General features: G+C 47.5%; 1 protein-coding gene across 2 annotated transcripts in view; it reads right to left on the bottom strand.

Moving 5' to 3' along the window:
- Positions 1–10,831, bottom strand: part of LOC135897354 (nose resistant to fluoxetine protein 6-like) — a 71,722-nt gene extending 60,891 nt beyond the window's left edge. Inside the window, exon 1 of one of the 2 annotated variants that reach the window (XM_070531991.1) lies at positions 10,743–10,831. Coding sequence is in view for 1 of the 2 variants with exons in the window: in XM_065425968.1 (XP_065282040.1) it covers positions 5,164–5,233 (70 nt within the window). In the remaining variant the exon portion in view is untranslated. Of the gene's footprint in view, positions 1–5,163; positions 5,329–10,742 lie in introns of those variants that run through there. The other variant, XM_065425968.1, reaches the window with a different exon arrangement.
- Positions 10,832–13,705: the final 2,874 nt, after the last annotated feature.

Here is a 13,705-nt window from a genome sequence, read left to right as displayed (position 1 = left end):
GGTCATCCACCTTGACACAGTGGAATTACACTGATTTTTTCATTACATTAAAAGAATTAGGCGGCATGTGCCACAAAACCTGGCAGCAAGCAACCCTGGGCGTCGCACCAGTCGCACTGCTGAAATCACAATCCTGTGAAGTGAGCCCTCTAAGAAATCACATTGCGACGGGTGCGATTGCACCGATGTTTTGGCTCGATTTATAGTACGTGAAACAGCGTTTACGCAAAAATCTATTTACTTTTGTGCACCAACAGCTGCCGGACTTTTGTGGGGGCGAAATGCAAAAACGCTCGTGTACTTACATTTAGTTACGCGTTAAAGAATCCCAAGTGGTCAAAATTAATCCGGAGTCCCCCACTACTGCGTGCCTCGTAATGAGATCGTGGTTTTTCCACGTAAAACACCATATTTGTTTTCATGTATCAACTCGCCCAGCAACATGTTCTTCCACTAGCAAACTGCACTTACGAATGAAAAGCCATGTGAATTCTGCCCCAGGTTTGTTAGCTCCCAAAGCGGCTGGTCATCGTTCAGACACGCGTCATTTATTTTTATTGTATTTAGTTTCTCTCAAAACCAAGGAAATACAGCGAGGAGTAGGTGGTATGAAAAGGAAAAAAAAACAGAGACAAGAAACAAAAAAAAACACGTGTCAGCAGCGTAGCAGCTTTACAATAAATTGGAATTAAGGGCTTTCTTGTATTCTTTGGCATCGACGGGAAGGCGGTTCAGGTATGCGATTGATGTGAGACCGAAAGAATTGAAATGTATGTGAAGGGAGGCAACATGGAACGTCAACCTTTGACTGCTGATAATTTGGGAAAGAAATGTACAATTGATGTAACAAGAGAGGCTCGCGTAAATTTTCATTGTAATGATAGAAGCAAGATACAAGAGACCTTACGACGAAGTGACTTCTTTTGCATCGTAAGCTATCATGTGCTCATTCCAATGGCCGTTTTGGTTGGCGATGGTGTACGCCGCCGTCTCCGCCGCCGGTGTCTGGCATCCGTAGCAGCTTTCGCTGGGGAACAAAATCGGCCATATCTACGTTCACAGCGCCCTCTCCTCGTTGGAGTTCCAAGCGGTTGCGTATATCCTTTCCTTTCCTTCCACTCTCCCGTTGTAGCGGTCCCGTAAGCGTGCTGTCCAGGACCTCGAGGTGGAAAGAAATATAAACCGCCCATGTGGCCCCGATCCCGCAAACTTCGAACGTTTCACCGGAAGAACGGCCAAATTTGAGAGGGAGTTTGTTGAAAACAAATTTTGTGTGGCCTGCGTTGCGCAGCTTTACAATAAATTGGAATTAAGGGCTTTCTTGTATTCTTTGGCATCGACGGGAAGGCGGTTCCGGTATGCGATTGATGTGAGACCGAAAGAATTGAAATGTAGGTGAAGGGAGGCAACATGGAACGTCAACCTTTGACTGCTGATAATTTGGGAAAGAAATGTACAATTGCTGTAACAAGAGAGGCTCGCGAAAATTTTCATTGTAATGATAGAAGCAAGATACAAGAGACCTTACGATGAAGTGACTTCTTTTACATCGTAAGCTATCATGTGCTCATTCCAGTGGCCGTTTTGGTTGGCGATGGTGTCCGCCGCCGTCTCCGCCGCCGGTGTCTAGCATCCGTAGCAGCTTTCGCTGGGGAACAAAGTCGGCCAATATATGCAGTTCGGCAAATATATGCAGTTCTCACCGGGGTCGAACACCTGCCCGCTCCGTGGGAGTCAGCTACTGTACCACTGAGCCACGCAGACACTTTTCTTTTTCTTTATCGCATTGAATTATAAGTAGTGTCATTCGAAAGTTGTTACATAACATCTGGACAGACGTGACAACCAATGCACACAGGCTACACTGTCCAATGAAAGTTCAAAATTCGGGCAAATGAACACAAGCGTCCAGATGCGAAATCCGTTCAGGAACTCCACGCCAGTGCTTGTTAGCAGGCAGTGAAAAAGCGCCCTATAAACGCGTCTTAGCGCGAGAGGAGACACGTTATGTGACATGCGCCACGCTGCGTCGATACGTGCACATATTGCATTGCGGCTGTATGCTATTACACCAGGTAGACCGCCATGTAGCAGAGGCACAGGTAGCAACACAACGCAGTTAAAGTAGATTTGAAGAAGAAGAAGAATCTTAGGGACATATAAACTACAATGCTAAAAATCTATATTGTGTGCCTGATTAAATCATGCTGGCTAGGTGACGATGTCACCGCTGCGTTTCAAAGGGGATGCCAATAAATCACCATCATCATCGTCAGTAGCATCGTATCTTGCCACTTGCCTTGCGATGCGAGAGGCGTGTCGCGTAGCGTCTACACGTGCGTCCTTTTATTTGTTGCATATTAATACGACAGGTGGCACCATGTAGCTGTTGCATTGCTGAAGTGAAGGAAGCTTGCAGTAATATTGATTATAAAGAACGACTGAGGAATATGGAAGAAAGTAAATGGGCTGGGAGAGTGTTCAGGTATCTGTACAGGAGAAACATTGATTCACAGTGGAGGAAAAGAACTAGGAAGTTCGCCAGCAAGTATGCGGCCTGTAGGGTGGGCAACACAGCAACAAAGAACGTCAAGCGGAAAGTCAGAGGCTGAAATGATCTTATGGGTGGCGGTAATGGAAAAGAAACCTATCATGAGTAGCTACTTAAGAGGAAAAAACGAAATCAGGAAAGAAACAATTTATGATAACTTAAAGGAAAGCTCATTACTTTTCGAAGCGAGATCGGGATGCCTTAGAACACGCACCTATAAAGCGAGATATAAGAAGAAAGAGGAAGCATGTGCTTGCTGCGGTGAAGCTAGGGAAACAAACGATAGAGCATGTTTTATTAGAACGTGAAGACGCCTGCCCAGCGGTCGATTAGGCACCACTAGCCTCCTTGAAGCCCTTGAGCAGTGGAAAAGTAAAAATGTCCGCAATAGAGATTAGTAAGAGGTGAGTGGAAGATTGGTGGAAGAAAAGTAGGGAAACGACAAAAAACGGAGACGTACAAAGCGAAGTTCGCAATAGGGGGTCAAAAAATTTGGTTGTGAGAGTTTATAGTTTTTTTTTTTCTTTCTTAACCTGGGTAGGACATTAGGCAGTATAATAGCAAGAGCTTGGTGGCCTAACCCACCACCCCATTCCAAAGGGGACACTCATAACATCCATCCGTTCACCCATTGGTAGCGGTACAAGGTAGATACAGAAGTCTTGAGGAAGAAAAAGAGGATAATGGAGATGTATAAATATTGATACAATGAAAAACATGTATGGCATACCTGATTAGTTCAAGCATGTGAGGTGAATGTCACCGTCTCGTTTTAAAGGGACTGCCATTAAATCATCCCCATCATCATTAGCATCGCCTTGCGCCATTTGACACGCGAAGAGGGGGCCTATACATGCAAGCGCTGTTTTAAGGTGGTGACAGCCTTTGTAAGGGTACTTGCCACCGCCTGGTAAATTGGCGGCTTAAACTTTTCGACAAAGTATAAAATGCGGGAGACAAAATAGTGAAAGACCAGTCGACAGATCACGTTTCCAGCGAATTTGGTGACGTTAAACTAATTAGTTACTTTGATTAAACTTTAGCTTCTGCAGCCAGAGACATATAGTGTGTCTGAGTCAGTAAACGTCTACGTCAAAGTCGGTCAGTCTACGTATTATATAAACAGACTTATTCGATTACGGGTTGCCTAGAAAAAGAAACTATATATATTACGCACAAGTGCAAGGCAACGACAATGCTTAATGCAGCTGAAATTTTTGGCGTGAGATAATACTGCCACGAGCACGCCACCGTGCCTTATAACTTGTTGCTTTATACGTGTCGCGCGACATGCAATAGAAAAAAGAAGTTTGATGCGTTAAAATAAAATGAAAAGGCGTTTTGTACATCAAAGGTGTATGATAGTTTCCTGTGTGCATTGATATAAAACTAAATTATAGAAATTTATTAGATCGCGTGCCAGAATGTGTACATATCAGAGCGTAACACAAAGAAGCGACTTCTAGCGAGATTGGGGACCGAAATGGCTACTCACCAAATTTGGCGTGATATAACAGTGAAACTTTTGGTGTTGTCACGATCCTAAAACAACGCTTGCATGTATAGGCTCCCTACACGTGATGTGACATGCGTCCCGCGTAGTGTCGATGAGTACAAACTTTGCATTACGTTTCCGTTATATTCCACTAGGTGTCCCGACATGTAGCACTTGCATACAGCAGTAACATGGTGCATGTAGCTGGACATTGTCAACTCAAGCAGGCTAGATGACTATTTGTCACCACCCCATTTCAAAGGGGACGCCAATTAACCTTCATTTTAATTATCGTCCCCATCCTCATCAACATGAAGTTTTCAAGTTTGTCCCCCCCCCCCCCGACAGAAAGAATCTGCACTGCAGGTTGCTCTGCCACAACGGATCGGCTCCCGCGCTCTACGGACTGCCGAAAATTACCAAGCCGGACGTGACGGTACGACCGATTGTGTACTACAAACGCCCGCCGCTGTACGAACTGTCCGGCTACCTGCACCGTATTCTTAGGCCGCTTGCAGGACTCACGCCCACTTTCGTCGAAGACTCCGCTCACTTCATTGAGCTAATAAGAAGCACCTGCATTGGACGATAAAGAAGTCATGATCTCCTTTGGCGTAAAGTCAATGTTTACATGTGTGCCTATTGACTACGCGGTCGAGTGCTACAGGCAACTTCTCGAGGCTGACTCTTCTTTGCCCGAACGCACGCCATTCGAATCCCACGACATTTGCCGCCTTTTAAAATTTTGCCTTGAGAATACGTACTTCGTCTTTAACAAGAAGCATTACAAGCAAGTATTCGGCACAGCGATGGCAGCCTCTGTATCCATCGTTTGCGCCAACATTGCTCTAAAGGATATGGAAAGTGCCGCCTTATCTTCGCTCGGGATGCGACCAAAGCTATTTCTAAGATACGTGGGCGACTGCTTCTGCATTATCCCTCGCCAGGACGCAACACATTTCCTCGAGCACCTAAATTCCTTTAAGCCGAGCGTATACAGTTCACAGCTGAAGAGGAAAACAACGGGCAAATTCCCTTCCTGGATGTCCTCGTAGAAAGGACTTCAAGCGGCTTGAGGACTAGTGTCTACAGAAAGCCAACGCACACGGGAAAGTACCTGAGCTTCGACTCGGTGCACCCAATTGGGCAAAAGCGATCCGTCGCAGCAGCACTCTTCTTCCGGGCATTCCGGGTCTGCTCGAGCCCCACAAAACGTAGGCAAGACCTACAGGTTGTGAAAATGGACCTGTTGAACAATGGTTACCGTCGACAACTGCTCAGAACGCAGGAGAGCAACGCAGCGAAGACCCGCCGTTAAACGGCGAAAGAAACAGTGAAGCGTGCGGCGGTACCCTACACAGTGGGAACAAACGAAGCCCTTGCGCGAATTTTTCAGGGCTACGGTGTTCAAATCACCCACGTGCCTTCCCGAAAAATTGGCCAACAGCTTGTACGTGCAAAAGACGCTTTGCAACACACAGACTACCCGGGAGAGAAACACAAGATACATTGCAAGGAGTGTGACGTGTCGTACATCGGCGAGAGCGGAAATTTTAAACGGCGCTTGAAAGAACACATGAATGACGTCGCCAAGGGCCACACAGCCGCGAATGCGCTGGCGGAACATCACGAACTAACCGGCCACATCTTTGACTGGGACTCGGCAGCCATCATTGCAAAAGAAAAACACTTGTCTGCCCGTTTGTTTTTAGAATCATTGTACATCCAATCAACTAGACACACGATAAACACGACGCGGGGAAATCTTCGCAAGATATACGCCCGAACGCTGCGCCACCTCAACCATAAATAGCCGCGCGCGCGTGCATACATCTTCATTGTGATCAAGGGACCCGTACGGGGCCCGAAACGTCGGTTCTTTATTTTTATTTTATTCTTGGCGAGTGCGTGTTTTCTGGCACCATTATATTTCCTCGCCAGACGAGTTTTCATCGAACACTTGACTACGGGAATAGACTTCGCCGCGAAGACCCTGTAGCGCGTGGTGCCGCTATGGAGGCGCTTCCCCAGCCTACGCTGCGACTGTGCTGGGTGTGCCGCGCAGGTCTCTGACTTTTTTTTTTATTATTGTTATTACGATACCAATTATATTGACACTCCAGGCGCATTTCTACCATCCCCGTCACCGTGAGGTTGCGTATAAAATCCAAGGGCGTCGTCGCCGCGCGTTGTATGCTGTACGTGCGAGTGAAAGCGTGCCAGGGTGAGCCGGCGAACGCGGCTCATCTCGCGCGTGCGAGCGAGGAAGGCGGGCCGGGGCGGCAGCGCGCCCCTCCTGTCGCCGCGAGGCACGGGGCTGAGGCGAGGGACGGGGGAAGGGGGGGGGGAGGAGGAAGTGTTCTCTGGCGACTGCTGCTACGGCGCGGCCGTGCGCGCGCCGTATCCTGAGAGCAAACTGCGACGTGGCCTAAGTACGCGCCCGCGCAGGGCTCATCTTCGAAGCGATCGGCGATGTTTGCATAGCGAGCGTACCGCCGGTAGCTTCGTATGCGCTCTGCTTTCGACGTTTTGTTCGCATTCAAGCGAGAGATGCACGAAGTTCAATTTTATCGCTGCTGCTGCCGCGATTCCTCACTCCAGCATGGTGACGGCGAGTTCCTGCGCTCACCGAGCGAGATGTGTCCGTGTTTACCTGTGCGCGCGTGACGCCACGCTTGTTAATTTAGGGAAAACACGTTGGTGGGCTAATTGGCTTGAGTCCCTGATTGAATGTGTAAGCGTGACTGAACGAGGATGTAAAAGGAAACAGACACACAGAGACAGCGCTGTCTCCGTGTGTCTGTTTCCTTCTACATCCTCGTTCAGTCGCGCTTACACATCATAACATTGTTAATTTAGTAAGGGAATGTTTACAAGTTTATACGGCCGATAAAACTACTTTTCATACAGTATAGTTATCTACAAATTTGCTATCGGAAGCGGTGTCTCGCCTTTGGGGCGAAACTTTGACTTACCTCCCCCCTTTTCTTTTCGCACGCTTGTTTTCCTTCCCGCTATTATTTCCTGTTTTCACTTGTCTTTTTCTATCAAGAAGTACACTCTTCCACGTCACGTTTTGACATAGTAACTGACGCTTCTTGTTCAGCTTCTGTTTCCTGGCGTGAGTTTAAAAAAGAAAAAAAAAGTAACTTCTCCGCTTACAATCACACAGCCAACATAGCGGATAACGGTTGCCGCCCAGTCGGCTTGTGCGTAGGGTTTCATACAACTACTAGAGGGAATTGTGGCGCTGGTGTCTACGGGACCTGCAAACAGGGCAGCCAGCATAGGAATGATGTGTAGTACATGGATTTGCCTAAACTTTGTCCTTCTGGCTAAACTTCGTCCCTTGTTAAGAACGACCAGCTGCAGTGCAAGTTTGGCACCCAGTTGCGACTATGCCGGCAACATTCCGGCAGCGTCGCCGCACACCTCTAGCCACGGCGTGACTAAGTCGACTGTGTGTGAACAACAATACGTGCGTCCTCGACTCTCCGTCATTGGAGCCGAGTTTCACGAAATCGCCATTGTAACTAAACGGGCTCGGCGTACCAACTGTTACTGTTACCAATTGTTACTGAGCCGCGGGAACTTCAACTGACACCCCTTCTCACGCGCCGACCAAAACGCCAGACAATGGGCGGCTGGCGGGCGCGCTGCAGTTCGGGGAATAAATGCCCCTACGGTGCCTCGTTCTCCCCGACGGTGCCTCGTTCTCCCCTACGGTGCCTGGTCAACTCGCCTACGGTGCTTGGACGGCCGTTTCCGTCACCTGGGTATCGAAAGAGGACTGAGTGTTTAAAAAAAAATTACCCGACGATTACGATACTCCCTAATGCGAAATTTGAGCGCAGCTCTATACGTGTTTCCATTTCGCGATATTTTGAAGCAAAGAATTTGAGAGAGACATGTAGCAGAGTCGGTAATTGTCGAAAATCTGATCTGCGGATCAAGCGAGCCGGCGTTTATACATGACTCGTCAAAGGTTCCAGTGTGATCGCTGGTGCCGCAAGGCTTCCAGAAAGTACTATACAATTCGCATAGCGCATACAATCAGATTAAGAAACAATGTCACACAATAACAACCAAAACAAGCGCGAACGAGACCGACCCAACAGAACCAAACAGGCGCGGGCGAGGCGCGGGCGAGAGCAGACGATAGTACGAAACGAGCGGATCGGCTGAGACCAAACACGAGTGCGCATCGAGCCGTAAGGAGGGTCCGCATGACACCAGCATCGCGCGCGCACGTCACTGAAGGGGCCGCTCTCATTGGTCTCCGCCATTCGCGGCTCGCGTCCTTCGTCTCCCACTCCAGCGAAGGGGGGCGGAGCTGGTTACGAGGCCGACGACAACGCCGACGACAACGCCGACGCGAAACCCAGGAACGGACGCCAAAGAGCTGCGCTCTAAAACCGCTGTTGTGCGGCTGCTCAGGATACTCTCTCTCAAGCAGTCATGTTAGACTGATGTACTTTCTTAAACAGTCGTGTTAGACTGATATCAATACTTTAAATAAACCCATATTCCTCGTTCTCGATGAGAAGCACTCCTTCCCTTCATGAACGTCCTCAGCGTGGATAAGTTGGACGACGGCATGGGCCAGCTACCTTCTAATTCATGCCCGACTCCAATCTTGACAACGGATCACGAGCGATGGGATTGAACCCCCAATCATAACACCCTTCAAGGACGAGACATATAAAAACCTAGAAAAAATGTTTATTTTCTATCTAATTGCGCAAAACAGATCAAGACTGAGCATAATCAGCGAAAAGACAAAAATATTTTGCGGAAATGTTTTTTAGCGATACGGGGAAAACTCCAGGCAGGAATCTAGAAGTTGGCTTCACGCCAAGGCCACGCAAGGCTTCGTTTTTAATTTGTGTAGACAGGTTTCATCATATGTGAACCACAGGTGTACATTTCATTTGCTTTACGTCACATGTGTGACGCGACTGCAGCTGAATATCTTGCTCGGCCCCTCTCCTCTGAACTTGCTCTCAAATGACTGTGAGTCGCGTGCCGAACTTCTTCCTCGTCTGGAGCGTTCCTTCTCTAAACCAACATATGACGCTTGCTGCCTGTCATTCAAAGTTGGCCGAAGACATTTAGCCAGAAATTTCGCACTCGATACTGAAACTCGGCAAGAAATGTTTTTCCCGGTATGTTGCCTGTAGGCAACACTCGTCAATAAAGCGGCAAATGGCTGTGTGACTTCGCAATGTGATCAATTTTCAGAACGTACCACGTTATAATTCATCGACTTAACATTATTAAAATCATCCGACGGCAGGATTCGAATACAGGACTACTAGCACAGAAGCCCGATATTGAAACCATTACGCCACGGACGTATGATCAAGCGGAACCACAGCAACTGGCAGCGATTATGCGTTCTTGCGGGGTCGTATTACCTGCGGCATTAAAAAAGTATGAATTGCTTTGAAACTCAGTCCAATTAAGGTCCAGATAAAGCATAACGAACGAAGCCACAACAACGTTTAAAGTCCCAAGCACGAAGATCGATGTACTACCCATGATTCCTATGGTGGCTTAAGGATGGCAGCGCCAGAGTTCCGTCTAGTAATTGCAGTAAACTCCATGGGCATGCGGGCCCATAATTGCACCCAGTGGACTGCACCCAACGCCTTCTAGGCAGCACTGCGCCTGTGCACTTCGATCCCTGACGTCATGCTTCCTTGCCCCACTGCCATAGAATCTAATGAGGATGTTCCCGAGTTAGCCGCAGTGAGTTTGACGTCACCACTTTCGCCTTGCCAAGCTTGACAGTGGAAATTTTGCTTCAAGTAGCATGACATAGCAAAGCAGAGTGCACAGGACTGTTATCTAGGAGGCGTTGACTGCACCGGGTGAGACGCTGTTAAACGCCATAAATACGATGCTTGCCATGATTCCAGGGCTGATCAAAGCTGAGAAAAAACTGCCGCTGTCTTGGCACGGCCACAAATGCCTGCAATTAACCCTCGGAGAATGGCTGTACTCCAAGCGGCTGCCACACGGTTGCAAAATATTGTGGTCGCAAGACCAAAACAAGAGATGGCGAAGTCACTTCGCGAAGTTTCCTTCTTGTTCAGCCCGCAGCTGCTGCCAAGCAGAACTCTCGTTGAGATGCTTGCGCAGTCGCGTTATCTTATCTGCACACGCGTTCAACAAAAGAAGTGAAGACTTCGGTTCTATATACGCTGCTGCAGCAAGAGAGGCGGGGGAAGGGAGGGGTGGTGTACGAAGCGAAGTTTCCTACTTGTCAATTTTTTGCAGCGATCGAAGCTGTTATACGTTATGTTCTGGCGGTTTGTGTGTGTAGGCAAAAAGATAGCGGCCACCCCAGAGCTAAAAAGGCTAAAACATAAAGCAAAAGCGTATTGCGGGGCTTAACCAAGCTGCATTTCATTTCGAAAGGTGTTAAAACATATTGTGATAAAAAATACCGTAATAAACAGAACAAACCTGTGACAGCCGGTGTTTACCTGTGAGACTTATCATCACAGTATCACGGGTGTATCGATCGACCTGTGATTCACAGACGTATCGAGGACCACCTTTTCAGGCTGGAACAGTTAGAAACTATTGAGCTATAAGAGAACTACAGCCCAAGGCGGGGTTTGCGAAGCCCCTCCCAGACGCACACCCTAGAAAGAATGCCGGGCGCCCAGCCAGGGCTCACGTCTGTACCTGTTTTCTTGACCAGTTGGGTCTCCAGCGGTGGGTTTCGAACGAACCACCTACCGCAGCCGAGGTGGACGCCCTAACCACTATAGCTGGAATAGATACTGTGAAGTATAATAGATTGCGCTATCACGTCACGGGCTCCATATTCAAACTACGTAATTTTATCTCAGTTCCCTTCCACCCGTACCAAAGAGAAAGGATTTCAACAAGAGGGGACACTCGGCAAAAACTGGCAACAGGAAATACGTCACGCTAGTATTAATGTCGACCGTTTGCTGCCGCGAGCATCGAAAAAGAAAAGAAAGAATGCGAAATGAGGTTAACAGACCTTGTTTTATTTTTTTATTCCTTCCTGCCAAAACTAAAAATATCTGCGTATAAATTTGTACTTTGCGACTTATTTTATTTACCTAGCGACAGGCCAATTACGCAGCAGATGCATGCGTCATGCGTCAGACACGCCGCTGAAGCGAGCAAGGCCTACTGCGCATGTTAGTGTTGGCCTGTTCAGCGACTCGTCTACCTGTCTTTCTTCTTTCTTTGTGGATTTAGCCGAGTTTTTTGGGGATCCCGGCGTATTCCTGCGTTCCTTCTGCACTTGGACACGTAACGTACCACAGCATTATTCGACTATGGCAAGGTGAGAAATTTCGTTGGGCAGTCTGCCACGCATTTCGAGCAATTAGGCTTAGGACGCGGAACCTATATATAGACTTGTGACGCAGATGCGAAAAACAGCTCAGCCGTCCTGGCGCAGTTCAGTTGAGTTAATGAATCGTACTGGAAGATGTTTGCGACGCTTTCTGCGACCCCCCAACATGACTGTAATTAATTTCGCTACATTTCGGGATAACTTTGAGGCACACTCGGCGCTCAATCTTAGTGGTATAACTTTGTGATGTTTTTGTGGCCTCGCAACAACATATACCTTCTTTCGGTACTCATGCTTGTCCAAAACGCGACGAGCGATTGCCAAGAGTGATCACATGGGAGTGGGATTCTTGCGCCGGTAAAACGCGCCAAAGATAACGCCAAGGAGCTCAAACACCGGGAACTTGTTACTCGAAAATTCTGTATTCTGAACGTCTGCAAGCAGGCTTTGTGCCGAAGCATTTGTCTTCCGTGTGAGTAGAAGGAATTCTGTGGGCGTCCAGCCTAGTCTGGTTGAGAGCCTGTGTTGTGGCCACCTCTGTGTATACGTAGCGTACTATCGCGTCGGTTGAAGCCTAGTTCTTTTGTAAAAAGCGCAGTCGCCCAAGTATTTGTGCTCTAAAAGTGCAGGCAATAAGGGCCGGGAATGGGGAAAAGCTTGGAAATGGTATGTTTTTGTGATATGTATAGGGTATTGTTTGGGAGGAGTAGGGTATTTTCTACGCAGTGCATGCAAAAGCGAATTGCTTTTGTTTGTAATGCCACCCATTCACCACTTTCGCACTTTTAGGCTCTACACGCAGTCTTCCTATCGGGTCTAAATACCAAAATGGCACATGCTTGTAATTTACTTTCAGCTGACGTCGGTCGGTGGAGCTTTGTACGGGAGCTATTCCTGCTTACCTGGTGCCACAAGGTTAGATGAATGCCCAAAACGCCCGAAGCGAGCATTTCTATAGAGTGAAATAAAGATTTCCTAATTTCACAAAGTGTATTGCCTCTTCTTTATGAAATTCGCAATCATTTTTCCTTATTAAAGCGATTCCACAGCAAGATCCTGCGCGCGGTTGAGCTGTAAAAGCAAAAATACAAATGCCACGCCGATCAGTGCAGCCAGCGTAACGCGCTCCAGCTAGCGTTCAAAACATGCGCGCCCAAAACGGAAACGGGAGTGTGTTTAGGTTTTAATGTGTGTAAAAGTTTGTTTTAGGTATTAATGTCGGCGGCTTGATGCGCTGCAGTTAGTTCAGCCGCTGGGCTCTGTGGGAGTGTCCGCTCTTGTCGATCATTTATTTCTCTATGCCCGTACAATGGGTTGGCCGCGTGCGGTAGGTACTGCGGAAGAACAGTGCGGCTACGAAGAACACCGCCCTGAAGAGAAGCGGGATTGTGCGTGGCGACGGCGGGCGGCAAGTAATACGGATGAAGATTGCGCTGCAAACGCCAAGCATGTGCACCTTTGGTTAGATCACCCCTACGGACTCCACTCACAGCGTAATTGTCGGGGAACTCAACATAGTGTGTCTCGGCCGGACGGAAAGGCGTCCGTGGCCTTTCTCTTGGAAAGGTTCGTCGTTCAATGTTACATAAACGTCAGTGTGCCCACGACACGTTATCGGTCATGTATAGACCTCCCATTGGCCAAGAACCTTTCCAGTTTTGTCATAGAGCCACTAGCCGTATATCATAGCGATCATAAAGCGCTAGTCACCTTGGTGACCAAATAGTAAATAAAAAACAGCAAACGAAAGAAGGCTGAAAATAGAAAAAAAACATTGACTGCAATTTAGTAAAACAACAACAAAAAATCGTGAAAAAATTAAATTCATTGTTGTATGTTGTTGTATTGTTGTTGTTGTATGTTGTGCCGTAAATTATTTTGCATTTATTATGAAATGACTGGTACTGTCCCTTGTATATTCTATTTGAACCCCCCCCCCCCCCCACTGTAATGCCACACTGGCGCTGTGGGTTCCGTAATAAATAAATAAATAAATAAATAAATAAATAAATAAATAAAGTTTCACGTCTTTTATTTTCAATCAACATATTTATTATCAACATGTTTATCACCAAATATATTAGCTCCGACGGTTAAGCCCCTGCACATAGTGTAATGACTCTGAATTTTTTACCGTTTCTCCGTTTTGCTTGTAAACTGAGAAACCTTTTTGTCTCTCTCATTGGCGCAATCGCTTATTCGCACATATATTTGCAGTGTTCCTTCAGGTCGTCTAATTAAGGGGGGGGGGGGGAGGTATTATTAAATACCCTTGCGAATTAATCGTGCGACCACGTATATTCAGCCTTACATC

The sequence above is a fragment of the Dermacentor albipictus genome, chromosome 1, assembly GCF_038994185.2.
Source record: "Dermacentor albipictus isolate Rhodes 1998 colony chromosome 1, USDA_Dalb.pri_finalv2, whole genome shotgun sequence".
NCBI classification, from domain to species: domain Eukaryota; kingdom Metazoa; phylum Arthropoda; class Arachnida; order Ixodida; family Ixodidae; genus Dermacentor; species Dermacentor albipictus.
Note: the sequence above shows the minus strand (reverse complement) of the source record. Positions and strands in the feature narration are given on the sequence as shown.